The 18,677-nt window shown below is 42.9% G+C and overlaps 1 protein-coding gene across 2 annotated transcripts in view; it reads right to left on the reverse strand.

Annotated features, from left to right (window-relative positions):
* LOC133411211 (differentially expressed in FDCP 6 homolog) overlaps window positions 1-16,263 on the reverse strand; it is a 41,871-nt gene extending 25,608 nt beyond the window's left edge. The window contains exons 1-9 of one of the 2 annotated variants that reach the window (XM_061693265.1): window positions 16,212-16,262; window positions 15,761-15,920; window positions 11,138-11,278; window positions 6,639-6,824; window positions 1,740-1,967; window positions 1,487-1,633; window positions 1,187-1,295; window positions 862-1,112; window positions 615-781 (exon numbers count right to left, since the gene is read on the reverse strand). In XM_061693265.1, the coding sequence (XP_061549249.1) occupies window positions 615-781; window positions 862-1,112; window positions 1,187-1,295; window positions 1,487-1,633; window positions 1,740-1,967; window positions 6,639-6,824; window positions 11,138-11,278; window positions 15,761-15,856 (1,325 nt within the window). In that variant the 5' untranslated portion in view covers window positions 15,857-15,920; window positions 16,212-16,262. Of the gene's footprint in view, window positions 1-614; window positions 782-861; window positions 1,113-1,186; window positions 1,296-1,486; window positions 1,634-1,739; window positions 1,968-6,638; window positions 6,825-11,137; window positions 11,279-15,760; window positions 15,921-16,211 lie in introns of both variants that reach the window. The other variant, XM_061693275.1, reaches the window with a different exon arrangement.
* Between the last annotated feature and the right edge of the window lie 2,414 nt (window positions 16,264-18,677).

The raw sequence follows: 18,677 nt of genomic DNA on the forward strand, positions 1-18,677 counted from the left end.
TGCACTCACTGTAGTTGTCTCGCCATGCTGCACTATTTGCATATACTGGCCACTCATGCCAGAGTAGCATCTGCTCCATTTGCACACTGATTGAGGAGTATCTGTAACATTTGCATAACCAACATTGTCCCAGATGATCGCACTACTCGTCACTTTAAACCGCATACACTCCTTGAAGTCTCAGCGCCCTTTGCACAATGGTCATTGCACCGGACTATTGCAATATTAGTCGTTCGAACTGCTCTAAGTGCTAGAGGACTCTGCATCTTTTTGCACAATTGTTTTTTGTCAATGTCTTTATGTCCCCAAAGTGTTCTGTAAATTGACTGTTTGTTGTACTAGAGCGGCTCCAACTACCGGAGACAAATTCCTTGTGTGTTTTGGACATAATTGGCAAATAAAGATGATTCTGATTCCGATTCTGATTCTGATCATTTTGGCAAAGGGTGCCCTTTTTTCAGCCTGAGCACCTTTCCCCAAAAATGTCCGTGCATGTGTCTGGATGTAATGTATAGTAAATCCAGCCAGTCATATTGATATCTCAATCCTTTCCAGTCCAAAGAAAGGAAAGGAGTAATAATGGTTATATTTTATGGGATAAATACAACTTTTACCCTGCTTGAGCATAGCGGAAGGCCTCCTCATCCAGCCTGGCTCTAATCTCCTGCTGCAGTGCCTCCTCCTGTTGCTTCTGCATATCCTCCAGCTCACGGATCCTCTTCCTCTGCCTTTCTGCTTCTTCCTCTTTAAGTGCCATCTCCGCCTGCATGCTAATTCGCACCTTGAAACCCACATAGCAGGAAGGAAATCTCTCAAAACCAACTCTCGTGTGAACCTTCTCGCACTTACCGCCACGCTTACCTCCTCGGCCTCCCGCAGCTGCACCTCCAAGGTCTGCTGGAGCTGCTCATGCTGCTGGCGCCTCCTCTCTTCGTCCTGCTCCAGGAGATCCTGGGCCTGCTTCTGCGCCTCCCTCAAGAGCCTCTGCAGCTCTTCCTCTTTGGCCTGTTGCCTCTTGTCACGCTGCTCACGCTGCTCATGCCGCTTCAGCTTTAAGTCCTTGTGGAGGGACGTCTTCCCCTCCACGTGCAGCCTGATAGCCATCTGAATGGCTGTGGTGGAAGACAAATGAGGTTCTGTGTCATTACAGAACCTCTGTAGGATTGATATATTGATTTCTCCTGACCTGTTGTCCATTCTTGTCTCTGTTTGGTGTCTGACGAGCTCATCTCATATGTTTTGGAGAGTGTTTTTAGACAAAACATGCACCTTTTACCATCGCGGTCTGGCAGTACCTTGAAACAAGCAAGTATGCAAAAGATTATGGTGTGATCATATGATGACATACTGTGATTTTGCATTTGGAAGTAACCTTCCAAAACACTAATTGGATATTTGCTTTTCCAGTACGTAAAGAGGGTCCAAACAGTTGATGGCAATAAAGGGAAGACTTGGATTCAACAAGCACTGCTGCTGCTGCTTTTACCTCCACACAGCAGTTGCCATCCAAAGCAATGTTGCCCTGGCACTCCTTACGGTCCTCCCTAGTGTAGTAGAACAAGTTGCCCGGCTTCAGAGTGAACCAGCGCTCTTTCCAGTTTCTTCTGAGTTGGCCTCTCTTCCACAAATAACCCTGCAAAACACACACAAACGCACGCGCACACACACATGCACATTGTCAAGACACAAAGCAGAGCATGTCAGGAAGCAGTGTCTCAGACCACACTTGGGGATCCTACCTCTTTGAGGACATCGCCAACGATCTCCATGTATACTTCCTCGAGAGCCATGCTGATAACACTCCTATCAATGCCTCTGGCCACCTTTCCTGTATCCATCATCTCCAAGAAAACCCAAACAGTGATGCCTCTCTGCTGCACCGTATCTTGGGAGAATATGTCCTCCAGTTCAACACAGTTGAACTCAAGACTCATTGCTGTGTATATCTTCTTGAGTAGGTACTCCATCTGGATGTGGGAGGCGTGTGTGTGGTTGTAGAGAGAGATACAGAGATTATTTTTTTCATTACCATATCTATTTATTTTAACACTTCTGTTTGTTTCTTTCTAAAAATGGTCATGGGTCAATGTGGCTCACAGCATGTTCTACCATACAAAAAAGAACACCGCAACACCGCTACTATCAATATTTTGTGCTACTATGACAAACCCTCTCACTTTTTGTCATTTTTTGTGAATATTGGAAAATCCCAGGAATAAAATCAATGACTTTTGTGTAGCTTTTTAAAAATTTTATATTTTTATCCTAAATTGTGGAGGAAATACTTACTGTTAAATTGGGATGAAATAAGGTTTTTGGGACGTAAATAAATGAATACATATATATAGTGGGTACGGAAAGTTTTCAGACCGCCTTAAATGTTTCACTCTTTGTTATATTGCAGCCATTTGTGAAAATCATTTAAGTTCATATTTTTCCTCATTAATGTACACACACCACACCATATTGACAGAAAAAAAAATTAATTGTTGAACTTTTGGCTGATTTATTTAAAAATAAACTGAAATATGACACAGCCATAAGTATTCCGACCCTTTGCTGTGACACTCATATATTTAACTCGGGTGCTGTCCATTTCTTCTGATCATCTTTAAACTGGTTCTACACCTTCATTAGAGTCCAGCTGTGTTTGTTTATACTGATGGGATTTGATTAGGAAAGCCACACACCTGTCTATATAAGACCTTACAGCTCACAGTGCGTGTCAGAGCAAATGAGAATCATGAGGTCAAAGGTACTGCCTGAAGAGCTCAGAGACAGAATTGTGGCAAGGCAGAGATCTGTCCAAGGTTACAAAAAAACATCTGCTGCACTTAAGGTTCCTGAGAGCACAGTGGCCTTCATAATCCTTAAATGGAAGACGTTTGGGATGAACAGAACCCTTCCTGGTGCTGGCCATCCGGCCAAACTGAGCAATTGGAGGAGAAGAACCTTGGTGAGAGAGGTAAAGAAGAACCCAAAGATCACTGTGGCTGAGCTCATGAGATGCAGTCGGGATATAGGAGAAAGTTCTAGAAAGTCAACCATCACTGCAGCCCTCCACCAGTCGGGGCTTTATGGCAGGGTGGCCCGACGGAAGCCTCTCCTCTGCAAGGCCCGACGGAAGCCTCTCCTCTGCAAGACATGAAAGCCCGCATGGAGTTTGCGAAAAAACACCTGAAGGACTCCCAAGATGGTGAGAAATAAGATTCTCTGGTCTGATGAAAACCAAGGTGGAACTTTTTGGCCTTAATTCTAAGCGGTATGTGTAGAGAAAACCAGGCACTGCTCAATCACTGCACTGTCCAATACTGTCCCAACAGTGAAGCATGGTGGTGGCAGCATCATGCTGTGAGGGTGTTTTTCAGCTGCAGGGACAGCCCGACTGGTTGCAATTGTAGGAAAGATGAATGCGGCCAAGTACAGGGATATCCTGGATGAAAACCTTCTCCATCATGCTCAGGACCTCAGACTAGGTTGAAGGTTCACCTTCCAACAAGACAATGACTCTAAGCACACAGCTAAAATAACGAAGGAGTGGCTTCAGAACAGCTCTGTGACTGCTCTTGAATTGCCCAGCCAGAGCTCTGACTTAAACCCAATTGAGCATCTCTGGACAGACCTGAAAATGGCTGCCCACCAACATTCACCATCCAACCTGACATAACTGGAGAGGATCTGCAAGGAGGAATGGCAGAGGATCACCAAATCCAGGTGTGAAAAACTTGTTCCCATCATTCCCAAAAAGACTCATGGCTGTATTAGCTCAAAAGGGTGTTTCTACTAAATAATGAGCAAAGGGTCTGAATACTTATGGCTGTGTGATATTTCAGTTTTTCTTTTTTAATAAATCAGAATCAGAATCATCTTTATTTGCCAAGTGTGTCCAAAAAACACACAAGGAATTTGTCTCCGGTAGTTGGAGCCGCTCTAGTACGACAACAGACAGTCAATTGACAGAGAACACTTTTGAGACATAAAGACATTGACAAAAAAACAGTCACTGAGCAATAAAGGGTTAATAGTTATCTGGTAATGCCGGTACATTTTTTTTTTTTTTTTACAATTGTGAAAAAGATGCAGAGTCCTCTAGCACTTAGAGCAGTTCGAATGACTAATATTGCAATAGTCTGCAAAATTTAAACAATTCCGGGTTTTTTTCTGTCAATATGTCGTGCTGTGTACATTATTGTGGGAAAAAATTAACTGAAATTATTTTAGCAAATGGCTGCAATATAAAAAAAGAGTGAAAAATTTAAGGGGGTCTGAATACTTCCCGTACCCACTGTATATTGTTGTCATATTAGTTAAAATGCGATTTATCAAGATTAATTAACAACATAAGTTTTTTTTAATCAGGTGGCACGGTGATAAACTGGTTAGCAACTCTCAGTCCACCTCTTTGAGTTTACTTTTGTACATGATAGTTGTCACTTGGGCGGCACGGTGGACGACTGGTTAGTTCTGAGGACCCGGGTTCAATCCCCGGCCCCGCCTGTGTGGAGTTTGCATGTTCTCCCCGTGCCTGCGTGGGTTTTCTCCGGGTACTCCGGTTTCCTCCCGCATCCCAAAAACATGCATTAATTGGAGACTCTAAATTGCCCATAGGCATGGCTGTGAGCGCGAATGGTTGTTTGTTTCTATGTGCCCTGCGATTGGCTGGCAACCAGTTCAGGGTGTACCCCGCCTCCTGCCCGATAACAGGTGAGATCGGCTCCAGCACGCCCGCGACCCTCGTGAGAAGAAGCGGCTCAGAAAATGGATGGATGGATGGATAGTTGTCACTTGACCTCGACCATTTGTCATTGTTTTCCGTTTATTAAATGGTCTTGTTTTTTGCGCGTTAAATGCTTTCCCGGTTTAATAAATTCAGTTTAATTGCTCCATTTTCATTGAGTCTGCTTTAGGGTCCAAGATTCGGCATGCCTGTCTGAGAATAATAAAACATTATTAGTCTCTCTTTGCCTTTCATGAGTGAAATTTCACATTTTATCCCCATAGAAATTACAGGCAGTGTAAATAAATATACTGTACATCTAGAAGTGAGGGATGGGGATCTACTTAAGTCTCACTTGGCTAACATTATCTGAAGATTTATTTTCACAAAGTTACATGGAGTACCAAAACAAGTTAAAATATAAATAAGGAGGAGAAATTCATGTTTTACCAGTTCTGTGAATTCCCAGGTTCACAGCAACTTTTGATTTATAACTTGTTATTGAAGATTGATTGACACACTGGGCAGTTTAGAAAAGCATACATGAGGTGGATAATGTTTTGTGGGGCTCAGTATGAATGAAGCTAATCTGGCCTCTAAATGTCAACCTTCTTCTTGGTAGCCCTCAAAAATAAATGACAGGAAACCAAAACACGAGGTTGAAAGTAAGACGGGAGCCCAAATGGCAGCATAAAAAGAGCCTGCCTGAATGTTCCATGTTGCAAGAAACAAGCTTTCAGTCAGGCTGCACTGGGTGCTTGTAAATAATCTGTGTTTGTTTCTCAGATGCCTTATGATAAGAATGAACAAGACAGCAGTATAACATATAACAACTATGTCATTCAATTTTTCTTCCAGCTAAAATAATAATAATAATTTCTTTGCTCCTCACACTATTCATTCATTTTCTGTCACATTTACTGTTTGCATGAAAGATGCTTTACAAATACACACTGATTGATAAATTGACTGGTTGGCTGATTATGGGAAAGCTAAGCCTTGAGACTACATAATACATTGTTACACCGTCAAATTTCATAATAACAATAGTATTACATCGGTAACTCCAAGTTGGACCACAATCAATTTTGCGACACTGGACAATCTTAAATTTGGTCCACGCTCTAAAGTAAATTTTCCATTGAGATCAGTTCTATATAATACAGTCCAAACTGTCACCATCATAAAACCAACATTGTAACACGAATAGAATTAGAAATGTTATTGTCATTGCACGTGCGGACATACACACGCAAACACACACACACACACACACTGTATATGGGCCGGTGCAACGCAGAGTAGCGTACCACCACTAGGTGTGACTGAGCAGTGAATGAATAACACATGAAACTGTAAAGCGTCTTTGAGTGCCTTGAAAAGCGCGATATACTGTAAGTGTAATGCATTATTATTATTAAAACAATAAAGTTTATCTAAATAAATTAATACAGTCTATAAGACAATTGAGGTTAGCATGCTGGCATGGCTCTCAACAACCATTCCAGTTTCTCCTGTGGTCCCTTTAGAAAATGAATTGCCCAACTCTGTGTTCGACCAGGCGGCACGGTTAGAGCGTCTGCCTCACAGTTCTGAGGACCAGGGTTCAAATCCCGGCCCCGCCTGTGTGGAGTTTGCATGTTCTCCCCGTGCCTGCGTGGGTTTTCTCCGGGCACTCCGGTTTACCTCCCACATCCCAAAAACATGCATGGTAGGCTAATTGAAGACTCTAAATGGCCCGTAGGTGTGAATGTGAGTGCAAATGGTTGTTTGCTTATATGTGCCCTGCGATTGGCTGGCAACCAGTTCAGGGTGTACCCCGCCTCCTGCCCGATGATAGCTGGGATAGGGTCCAGCACGCCCGCGACCCTAGTGAGGATAAGCGGCTCAGAAAATGGATGGATGGATGTGTTAGACCAACCTCATCAGGGACCATCACCAAAGGGTACTTGTCCTCTGACAGAAAGTTAAAAAGGCACCAAAGCCGAAATGCATCTCGCGCCGCCAGAACTGTGCTTGAACTTCTATTGGGTTTGTAGTTTTTCTTTGCTGTCAGTGTCCAACACAGCTCATCCACATCTTCTTTGTTGAATGAACCTTCAACTACCTAGAAAAAACAAACATATTGTCAGCACGATACCATCAGGGGTAAATCAATGACGGGAATTTAGGGGTGCTCACTCCAGTTTTACAATCTCACAATCTGAATGTCAAACACAAATATAGGAGAATGTGTTTCTTCCAAAAACATCATTTTCACCCCAGAAAATCTAATTCAATTAGGCCTAAAGGAATGTTGGTTGCATGTCTAGTTTCCTCTCCCTGGCAAACTTGCCGATTGTCATGGTCTGTGTTTTGGTTTGGGTTGTGTTTAGTTTTGTTCCATGTTTTCCTGTGTTCCATGTTTGTCGTGTGCTCATTAGGTTGTCGTGTCCACCTGTTCTCGTCTACTTTGTGTCGACCTATCAGCTCTCTCCAGCCACTCGTGTCTTGTCCAGGTGTTCCTCGTTGTCTCGTCAATCTGTTTGTATTTAGTTCCCTGGTTTCTTTCAGTTCTTGTCGGTTCATTGTCGTTGTCACATGTCTTTGCCATGTCATAGTCGCCAGTTGTCTTTATCATTGTGGTATGTCATTGTCAGGTGTCATTTTCCCTTTCTATTCCATGTCTTACTCACAGGTCATAGTTTGGTTCCAGTTTTAGATATTCAAGTGTTTCTTTGTTACTTTGGTTTAGTTATCTGTTGTGGGACTTCGTTCAGTTTTGCTTTATCCAAGAGCCTTGTTTTCCTTTTTTGAAGATTAAATATTATTATTTTGAGACTCCCGCACTCCTGCCTTGCCTCCCTGCTTCCCTGCAATTGGGTCCACCATGTTCTTGCCTTGCGTTCCTCGCCTTCGCCCTAACCACGTACGTGACACCGATGTTTTTGACCAACACCATTTAGATTACGTTAAACGTTTAAATTGTTTCTTTCAAATCAAAAGACTGTCTCTAATATCCTGTGCATCTAAGTTAACACGCCCCTTCTCAAATGCCAGGATTTGTGATTTAAAAAAAAAAAAAAAAAAAAGACCAAGATGAAAAATGTCAAGTTTTTTTCACCATTAATGGGACCTTTTTAAAATGTTTTCAAGAGTGGAATTATAAATAAACTGAAATGTGGATTCACAAGCGTGCACACTCTCTCATAATCAGTTACGGTAATAACGGCGTTCGTAACAGTGTTACATTTTTCATTAATGTGTAATCTAATTAATTACTTTTCAATCATGATAACATGTTTCTGTTACTGCCAAATTTTATATGAAGCATTATTTTAATTATTAAATCATTAAAACTGTTTTCATCAGACCAGTGAGATCGCTTATTATTATAATTTTTTTAAATATGTTTTTGGTGACTGAGCAGGAGAGAACCACATAAGTGATGATGACTGGCTGAGGTAGAGTCAAATTTCATTGCAAATCAAGCAGAGGTCGAGATCGACGGGTGTTGTTGACACAAACAGGAGCAAGTAAGCACACTACGAGTCAACACTAGTGAGTTGTTGAGGACTGAGGAAATTATAAACAACAGGAATGGTGAGCCCGGGTAAATTAACTATTACCTTTCCGTGAACAAACTTAAAGGAAAGAATCTGTACATCAAATGCATGTTCGGCAATGGACAAAAGTGCTTCCTGACCTTGTATTCGATACAGCCTGATGAGACATCTTTCACCGGCACATGCTTCCAGTAAAACAGTTGACCATTCACACCGAAGTAGACGAAGATAGTGCCACGCAACCAAAACAAATGACGTTTGGTTTTTCAGCTTCACATCCTGTAAGCCAATTATGCTGTGCAGGACATGCTGAGCACCGGTGAGACGGACTCATTCAAAGCACCAGTTGCTTAAAAAAAAAAAAAAAAAAAAAATACCGGTCGGACCAGGGATGCACATGCCATGTAAATAGTCGCTCAACAATGTGCAATTAATATCAATGTGATTGACTGACGACCAGTTTGGGGTGTACCCCGCCTCTTTCCCAAAGATAGATGGGATAGGCTCCAGCACGCCCGTGACCCGTGTGAGGATAAGTGTTATTGACTTAGTGTACTTTACAAACTTAGATATTATATCTACAATAATGCATGACATTTAGTTGGTGGTGAGACTCATCTTGTCCCACAGTAACATTGTTTTTATTTGTGTCCACTGTTTCTGTTAGTAATTTATCATGTCTTTTTCATTATGGCGGCACAGCGACCGACTTGTTAGCACATCTGCCTCACAGTTGTGAGGACCCGGGTTCAAATCCGGCCTCGCCTGTGTGGAGTTTGCATGTTCTCCCCGTGCCTGCGTGGGTTTTCTCCAGGTACTCCGGTTTCCTCCCTCATCTCAAAAACATGTATGGTATGTTCATTGAAGACTCTAAATTGCCCATAGGTGTGAATGTGAGCTGGTGACCAGTTTAGGGTGAACCCTGCCTCTCGCCCGAAGATAGGTTCCAGAGAGATAGGTTCCAGCACACCGGTGACCCTAGTGAGGATAAGCAGTACGGAAAATGGATGGATGGATGTTTCATTATAACAGGGGTGACCAATATGGCGTACCACATGGGCCACAAAAAACACACATTGTGAGTCCCTCAAATCTAATGAAACATCTCTCAACGGCACACACCACTATGATTTATTGAGCTTACAGTACAGTGTTGAAAGCACTTTGTTTAACTGTTATGGAAAATGTTTTGTTGATAATACTTGGAACTACAGTATGTACTAATTGTCTGGAAGCTGTGTTACAGATTTTTTTTTTTTTCATTTGACACTAGGCTTGCACGGAGTACCGGTACCAAAACCAAACCGTAATACCTACCTGGAAAAAAATTATTCGGTACCATCATTTTTAAGTACCACTATTTATTTAAAAAAAAACAAAAATGCAGAGACAGCGCTCGCTCTCCAACTTTGTGTGAAAAATGAACTGTGCCCAGAGTGGCGGTGTGCAAGTTGGAGAAATACAAAGACAACAGTGATAAGTGAATGCAAACTCTCACACTCCTGCATACGTTCAACCCCTCGCGGAGAAACAAGACACACACAGTGTTATCGGGAATCGTTTTGCCTACTCACCAACACCAAGGTAGAGAGACCAGAAAGAGAACAGCCCTCATGGCCAGAGAGCTTGTTGGCGACAGAGTCAACAGCACAGCCCTAAGCGAGACCTGCCTTCCTGACAAATACCAAATGTCTGAGATTTACAGCTACACTTTTTTTCTGGAGTGGTCGCAGCAGTGAAGAGCGACATGAGGTCAGTGTTGGCGTCACCATCACAGACCAAGTTGTGAAGAAACTCTGAAGTATTCCTGAAGGTCTGAACGACTGACTCATGACGCTCCAGTTCCCCCTCAATGAAAAGAGAAATGCTACTCTCTTTTTTCTTTTTTGTTGTGTTCGGCTGTTCGGTCAAGCAGAATGGAGGATCTGTATCCCTTTTATGCCGTTACATGTTTATTGTGTCACAGTGGAGTTGTTAAGCTGCTGCTGTGGTTTCTTAGTATTATAATGGATATTTATTGAGAATCAGAGTCGATCAGTCGAACAGAACAAAGTTTCTCGAGGGGAGTGAGAAAAGAAGACGAAAGACAAAAAACTAACTGTAAACAAGATGTTTTCTCATCCAAATCCTTATATATATAGAATAATGACACATTAGATATGAGTGTTGTATGGGGCAGTAGTATATTAGTAGTAGTATATTAATAATTAAGGATATTCATTCATTCATGTGAAGACACTAATCATGTTAAGGAATTCTCAGCAATGATCAACAATAAATTAACAATGGGCGGCACAGTGGACACTGGTTAGGACATCTGCCTCACAGTTCTGAGGACCCGGGTTCAAATTCGGCCTCCCCTGTGTGGAGTTTGCATGTTCTCCCCGTGCCTGTGTAGGTTTTCTCCGGGTACTACGATTTCCTCCCACATTCCAAAAACATGCATGGGAGGTTAGTTGAAGACTTTAAATGGTCCGTAGGTGTTAATGTGAGTGTTGTTTTGACAATTGTTTGCCTATTTGTGTTCAGGGTGTGCCCCACCTCTCACCCAGAGTTACCTGAGATAGGAGCCAGCACACCTGCAACCCTCGTGAGGATAAGCGGTTCCGAAAAATGGATAGATTACTTTAACCATGTCAGAAACAGATACATATCAACATGCAACCACTTTATTTCTATAAATCCCTGCAAAATTTTACATTTTCAAATGATCACTTCTGCAACATTCATAGGAAGTCACAATTTCCCATTACTGGTGAGCTATTTTTTTTTAACTGACCCACGGTCTACTCATGTGGTCCTTGGGGGTGACCTGATGCCTGCAGACTCTATGTTGGTGTGCCCCTGCTATAAAATAAAATTATAATAAAATCACCTTATCAAGGATGTATTTGTTGAGGTAGGGCATGTAACCCTGACTGGAGACTGGACCGTGGTCATCATCCCGGAAGTGCTCCTCCAAAGCAACTGGATCATGTGGGATGCACAACACAGTGCAGAGGTTGTGCGACAACACCTGCAAGTGCAGGGACAAATCAGGTTGAATTTTAGCAAATAAAACATAAATAAAGCGCAAGTTAAATACTTCAAAAAGAAAATACGTCCAGTATTAGCATAGTATCCATTCTAATGGGAACTGCAGGTTTGATATTCTTTTTTGAAAAAAAATAATGACATTTTTCTCATCAATATAAGATTCTTATCAGTGTCACAAATTTGGTCCAAAAGTATAAATGCCAGATATGTAGATGCATGATGCATGTGGGAATTTTTAAATTAGACCCTCACCCCAAAATATGACTTTGTTTCTTTAAAAAATATATATATATATTTTTTATTTTATTTTATTTTTTTTAAACACGATTATTTTTTTAATGAAAAAATAAGACTTTAGTCATGTAAGATGAGGACATGTTTCTTGGACAAATACAGCTTGTTTCTTGACTTGCTTTTTTGTGTGTGACTGTGGTCTTGTTTGCCGAACCTTGAGCTCCCCTAAATAATTTGCTGAAAAAAATAAAAAATAAAATTCCGTGCAGTCAAACCCTGGGATTATATCCATGACCACCATGACTGCATAACATAGGTCAAAATTAATTTGTGACATGGTTTAAGGATGACATCTATGCAGTTTGTAGGTCTAATGCAAAAGCATTTGAACACCAAAACCGGATTTGAAATCGCTGACTGTGTGATGTAGTTTTGATGATTATATTCATACAGTGGTGTGAAAAGTGTTTGCCCCTTCCTGATTTCTTATTTTTCTGCATGTTTGTCACACTTACTTTCCCATCCATCCATCCATTTTCTGAGCCGCTTCTCCTCACTAGGGTCGCGGGCGTGCTGGAGCCTATCCCAGCTGTCATCGGGCAGGAGGCGGGGTACACCCTGAACTGGTTGCCAGCCAATCGCAGGGCACATACAAACAAACAACCATTCGCACTCACATTCAGACCTACGGGCAATTTAGAGTCTCCAATTAATGCATGTTTTTGGGATGTGGGAGGAAACCGGAGTGCCCGGAGAAAACCCACGCAGGCACGGGGAGAACATGCAAACTCCACACAGGCGGGACCGGGGATTGAACCCGGGTCCTCAGAACTGTGAGGCTGACGCTCTAACCAGTCGCCACCGTGCCGCCTAGTTTTCCATCATCAAACAAATTTAAATATTAGTCAAAGACAACACAAGTAAACACAAAATGCAGTTTTTAAATGAAGGTTTTTATTTTTAAGGAAGAGGAAAAAAATCCCAAACTACATGGCGCTGTGTGAAAAAGTGATTGCCCCCAAAACCCAAAAAACTGCAGGCCTCACTGGTCTCAGTGAAGGTCAGTGTTCATGACTCCACCATAAGAAAGACACTGGGCCAAAATTGACTGCATGGCAGAGTTCCAAGATGAAAACCACTGCTGAGTAAATAGAATATTAAGGCTAATCTCAAAGACGAGAAGAGATCTTGATGATCCCCAAGACTTTTGGGAAAATACTCTGTGGTCTGACGATACAGTAGTTGTAATTTTTCAAAGGGGTGTGTCCCATTACATCTGCATCCATCCATTTTCTGAGCCGCTTCTCCTCACTAGGGTCGCGGGCGTGCTGGAGCCTATCCCAGCTGTCATTGGGCAGGAGGTTGCCAGCCAATCGCAGGGCCATTACATCTGCATTTCAGAAAAAGAACATCATACCAACAGTATAATATGGTGGTGATAGTGTGATGGTCTGGGGCTGTTTTGTTGCTTCAGGAACTGAAAGACCAGGAATTTTGCTGTCTACTAATAAATCCTGAGGGGGAATGTCCGGCCATCTGTTCATGACCTCAAGCTACAACGAACTTGCGTTCTACAGCAGGACAATGATCCAAAACACACCAGCAAGTCTACCTCTGAATGGGTGAAAAAAAAAAAAAAGAAGACTCTGGAGTGGCTAAGTCAAGCTCCCGATCCCCTCTCCTTTCTCTTACAGAGCGCTGCGGAGCACAGAGGCACAAAACTGGCAGCAGCAGACCCCAGCCCTCAGCAAAGTTTTGCTTTTGTTTCTGTTTTTTTTTTTTTTACTCTTGAGGGGAGTGCTGATGAAGAAAATTCTCGAGTTCACAAATGACAAGAACAAACATAATTAACGTGTGTCTTGCTAACATGCACATATTAGGTACTAGCATCATACAGGCTTATTGTATGTACTGGGACACTACAGGTGAATACAGTTAGGGCGTATCTTATTATGTCATGTATAAAAAAAAAACTGCATTGATATGTAAATTGTGAGCTCATTAATTAAAATGTACTCATTTGCGTAGAATTGCAATTACCAAGCCATTGCAGGGATAAATATTGAAGGAAAACATATCACCACAGAACTTCTTCAGTTATTAGAGAGAATATCTTCCCCTGACATGTTTAAATATGTAGAGGACTTTGTTGAGTGAATTAAGGAGAAATCTATTGATAAACACAGACATAGGTCAGTCAAACAAATGCCATCTAGATATGTATTTTTTTTAAGTTTCCTTCATTCAAGTGAAAGAGAGTATGGATCCATAAACCTTAATCTCAAATTGACTCGAAGATGAAAACATTTTTTAGAAGAAGAGTCATGTCTTAAACAGCTATGGAATTATTTTGATTATAGGCTCCTCATCTTAAAACGATTTATTCTTCTGGGTTGTTGTTGATAGTCCATCCATCCATTTTCTGAGCCGCTTCTCCTCACTAGGGTCGCGGGCGTGCTGGAGCCTATGCCAGCTATCTTCGGGCGAGAGGCGGTGTACACCCGGAGCTGATCTCCAGCCAATCGCAGGGCACATAGAAACAAACAACTATTTGCACTCACATTCACACCTACGGGCAATTTAGTTTTAAATCGACCTACCATGCATGTTTTTGGGATGTGGGAGGAAACCGGAATACCCGGAGTAAACCCACGCAGGCACGGGGAGAACGTGCAAAGTCCACACAGACGGGGCCGGGATTTGAACCCCGGTCCTCAGAACTGTGAAGCAGATGTGCTAAGCAGTCGTCCACTTAAAATTTTATTTTTTTTCTAAAAAAAATTACTTTTTTCTCTTAATATATCCATCCATCCATTTTCTGAGCCGCTTCTCCACACCAGGGTCGCGGGCGTGCTGGAGCCTATCCCAGCTGTCATCGGGCAGGAGGCGGGGTACACCCTGAACTGGTTGCCAGCCAATCGCAGGGCGATTTAGAGTTTTCAATTAACCTACCATGCATGTTTTTGGGATATGGGAGGAAACCGGAGTGCCCGGAGAAAACCCAGGCAGGCACGGGGAGAACATGCAAACTCCACACAGGCGGGGCTGGGGATTGAACCCTGCTCCTCAGAACTGTGAGGCTGACGCTCTAACCAGTCGTCCACCGTGCCGGCTCTCTTAATATATATATCACAAAATAATAAAAATCTGGAAAAATAACCCTTTTCCTCGAGAAAATAAGACTATTGTCTAATAAGGTTGGGAATTTTTGATTGGACAAATACGACGATTCTCTCAAGATTACAACTTTGTTAATTGGAAAAGAATGGGACTTATTTTTAAAATCCAACTTTATTTTGGTGAGAGTATGGCCTAACTTTTGCAGTAAAGCTTTTTCTTTCCTGTCTGGCACTCATAAAATACAGTATATGATATTGTAATAGAAACCACATGATAGTAGTTTTAAATGCAGTGCACTGAGTGCCACTGAGTGTCATTAACAGGTGACAAACACAAACCAGAGACCTATTAATGCCAGAAATGTAAAAAGGTTACACATAATGCTATCACAGTATTTGCAACATAATTAATGTAAGTTTTGTTCTTCAATTAAACAGACTGCAATGAGTGGCTTCACCTGAAAGTATTATGACACATGCTGCAAGGCCTCAAACTCCCTCACCACATCCTGTCTCAAGTCTCCACTCAAGAGAAAAACATCTACCGCTATCAAGGCCTTGCTAACAGCTTTTGTGAGCAAAAGTGCAGAGTACCCTGTCGTACACTGTTTGCGTGCATGTGGGGGATAAGCCCTGTCATGGGGCTGAAGAACAGGGAGACGGCTGGAATCAAGTGTGAGCCGTAGTGACATAATCTCTATGAGGTCAAGCAAAAACACAGAGGCTGCATTGTTTACATGCAGAGACAACAATAACCAACACGCACACACACACAAGGCTTGTGTTGTTTACTCCTCTCAACAGGCTGTGCTCTGACAGGTCCGCATTGCACTATACATAGTGTTTGGAGATGGGGACTCAAGTTCCTATTCTGGGTTCTTGTCCTATACTCCCGCGAGGGAGGTGCATACTGAAAATCGAACTTCCTTCTCTTATTTGACACTTTATAGGGTGCCGATAGATACAACTTGTTGGGAAATTGTTGGTTTTCAAGTCACAGACTCCTCTTTTAACAGGTAGTGTGAGTTTGAGGCAGGAAATGAAGGGAAGTTTGGGGTTTTTTAAAAGTAGAAAATAGATAAAGGACAGACAAGCGGATAGCCACTCACCTTCAGCTGAGACTTGGACACCTTTCCACTCCTCTCCAGATCCAGTGCCGTGAAGCCGTACCAGATGGACTTGAGTAGCTCAGAGCGCAGGTCCATGTCTGCACCAGCGTCCCTCTCTGATTTCCTCTGTATGTCGACTGTCTGCTTCCTTCCTCTGCCTCTGAGTGACAGGCACACACATACACACACGCTCTGACTCGGTAGCGCTGCGGTCAAGTACACGCAGCAGGATGTATAACCTCCTCTTGCTGGTAGTAGCGGCAGTACCTAAAGAAGACGCTGTTGTATGTTTCTACCACTTTCAACCAATCTGGTACTTTTGGGGAGTAACTTATTACATGTCACGAGATTACCTTATTTAGTTACAAAAATGTTTGTCCTTATTGGGAGAAAAAGTGTAATTAAATTACAGTTGTTTTTTGTAAATTTACAGGATTACAGTTTTATTTACCGAACAGCGGACGTCCATGGAGGCTAGGGAGCCTGATCTCCATCTCCAAGGCCCGCGGTTACCGAGCCGTGTGCCTGAGAAAAGAAAGGGCGGGGGGAGGGGTGGCTGAGGCCAGCCCGTGGCTGACTAGATGCCACCAAGCCAAGAAGCCAGAGGAGAGGAAAAACCCAAGAGTTAAAAGTTAAATACCCTGGGGGGGGTGATCGGGGGGTGCAAGAGGGACGGAGAAGACCACATCGATCAGCTTGACTCTTGTCTACAAATTTGATAAAATGGGTTAAAAATAATATATTCATATAAAATAACCACAACTTGGTACTCTCTTTACTCAGGGATCAAACATATCAGACTGACTGTTTATACTTCAGTTTTGGCAAATCAACTGCTTATGGTTCAAATCACATTTTCATGCTGCTTGGAGTCAAATCAAGACAAACAATTCTCAAAATCTCGCAAATTGCACTGAAGTTGACACACTGACACAGACATCAAGGCATACATTTTCGTGAGATATCAAAACAGACATTTATCTTTGCTTGAACATCAAATGAGAGTCCCCCCGGAACGCTTTGCAGTTCCTCTCGACGCCAGCAGGTGTCGCCTTGTCCCAGCAATTGTTCCTACTCACAGACAGGTGGTCCCATGGAAACATCTGGAGGCCTTTGATGCCTGGGAGTTCAGACTTCGAGGGTAGATGTTAATTAGTTTAGGGTCCACGAGGCGTCATCTTGGGGCAGTCTCACAGCATGGCCGCTTGGAAGAATGCAGTTTATCAAGGTGGGGGGGGGGGGGGGGGGGTTCTGGCAACTGGGTCAGAGTCACTAAACTCTTTCATTTTAATTTTCTTTAAAAATACTTTTTACAGCCAAAGACATGGTATATGCAACTCTTTCGAAGCACAGCATGCGAAAATCCATCCATCCATTTTCTGAGCCGCTTTTCCTCACGAGGGTCGCGGGTGTGCTGGAGCCTATCCCAGCTGTCATCGGGCAGGAGGCAGGGTACACCCTGAACTGGTTGCCAGCCAATCAGCATGCGAAAATGTCTAATCTTATTTTTTTTTCCAACTCAATAGTTGCAAAAAACAAATCCTTATATGTATTTAAAAATTAAATGTGAGTGCAAAGCTTGTTTACAAGTGCAGCTCATGGTAAAAAGCATTAAAGAATTGCCAATTTAGTCGATTTCAATATATACTCCCGAGATTTGGGCTACTTTATGTCAAAACCAGCATGAAAAGTCACCAGCTATAGTCAAGTCAAGTTTATTTGTTTAGCCCTTAACCGCAAAAGTCTCTGGGTGGGGTTTCTCCGGGCACTTCGGTTTCCTCCCACATCCCAAAAACATGCGTGATTGAAGACTCTAAATTGCTCGTTGGTGTGAATGTGAGTGCGAATGGTTGTTTGTTTCTATGTGCCCTGCGATTGGCTGGCGACCGGTTCAGGGTGTACCCCGCCTCCCGCCTGAAGATAGCTGGGATAGGCTCCAGCAGCGGGGATAAGCTGTAAAGAAAATGGATGGATGGATGGATGGATGGATGGATAGATGGTGCTCCACAGGATCAGCAAAGATTTTTATTTTTATTTTAAGCCAATCATGACTTGTATTTCTCAACAACTTTGTTCCTGACTTGTGTGGAGAGTTCCTTGGCCTTCGTGGCTTCGTCAGTTAGCGGTGCCTCTTGCTTTGGTGTTGTAGCCTCTGCGGCCTTTCAGAAAAGGTGGGTAAATATTGAACTATCATATAACACTTTGATTACACACAGGTGGACTTCATTTCATTAATTTGACTTTTGAAGGTAAATGGTTGTACAGTGAATAAGCAGTGAATACAGTCATTGACAGAAGTCTTGTCTCAATAGGACATCCATCCATCCATTCATTTTCCGTACTGCTTATCCTCACTAGGGTCGCGGACGTGCTGGAGCGTATCCCAGCTATCTTCGGGCGAGAGGCGGGGTACACGCTGTACTGGTCGCTAGCCAATCGCAGGGCACATAGAAACAAACAACTATTCACACTCACATTCACACCTAGGGGTAATTTAGAGTTACCAACCTACCACACATGTTTTTGGGATGTGGGGGGGAAACCGGAGTGCTTGGAGAAAACCCATGCAGGCACGGGGAGAACATGCAAACTCCACACAGGCGAGTTGAACCCCGTTACTCAGAACTATGAGGTATACGTGCTAACCAGTCAGCCACCGACAGGGGTAGTCACCCAGGGCGGCATTCTCGGGGCACAGGAGGAGATAACCCCCTCACTCCCCTTGACGATAGGATTTACAAGATGTACCACACGTAGTTTGGGGAGCGTTGTTGATGGGTGAAAATTTACTATAACCGCCCCCACAATAGACATGGGGGCGCCATCTAGGGGCATCGCACAGGGCGCCATTCAAACCAGCACTGCTAATGACTGGGTGTAAAATGAAACAATCAAACTGATGCTCACAACTTGCTAA

Source organism: Phycodurus eques, chromosome 1 (genome assembly GCF_024500275.1).
Source record: "Phycodurus eques isolate BA_2022a chromosome 1, UOR_Pequ_1.1, whole genome shotgun sequence".
Taxonomy (NCBI): Eukaryota; Metazoa; Chordata; class Actinopteri; order Syngnathiformes; family Syngnathidae; genus Phycodurus; species Phycodurus eques.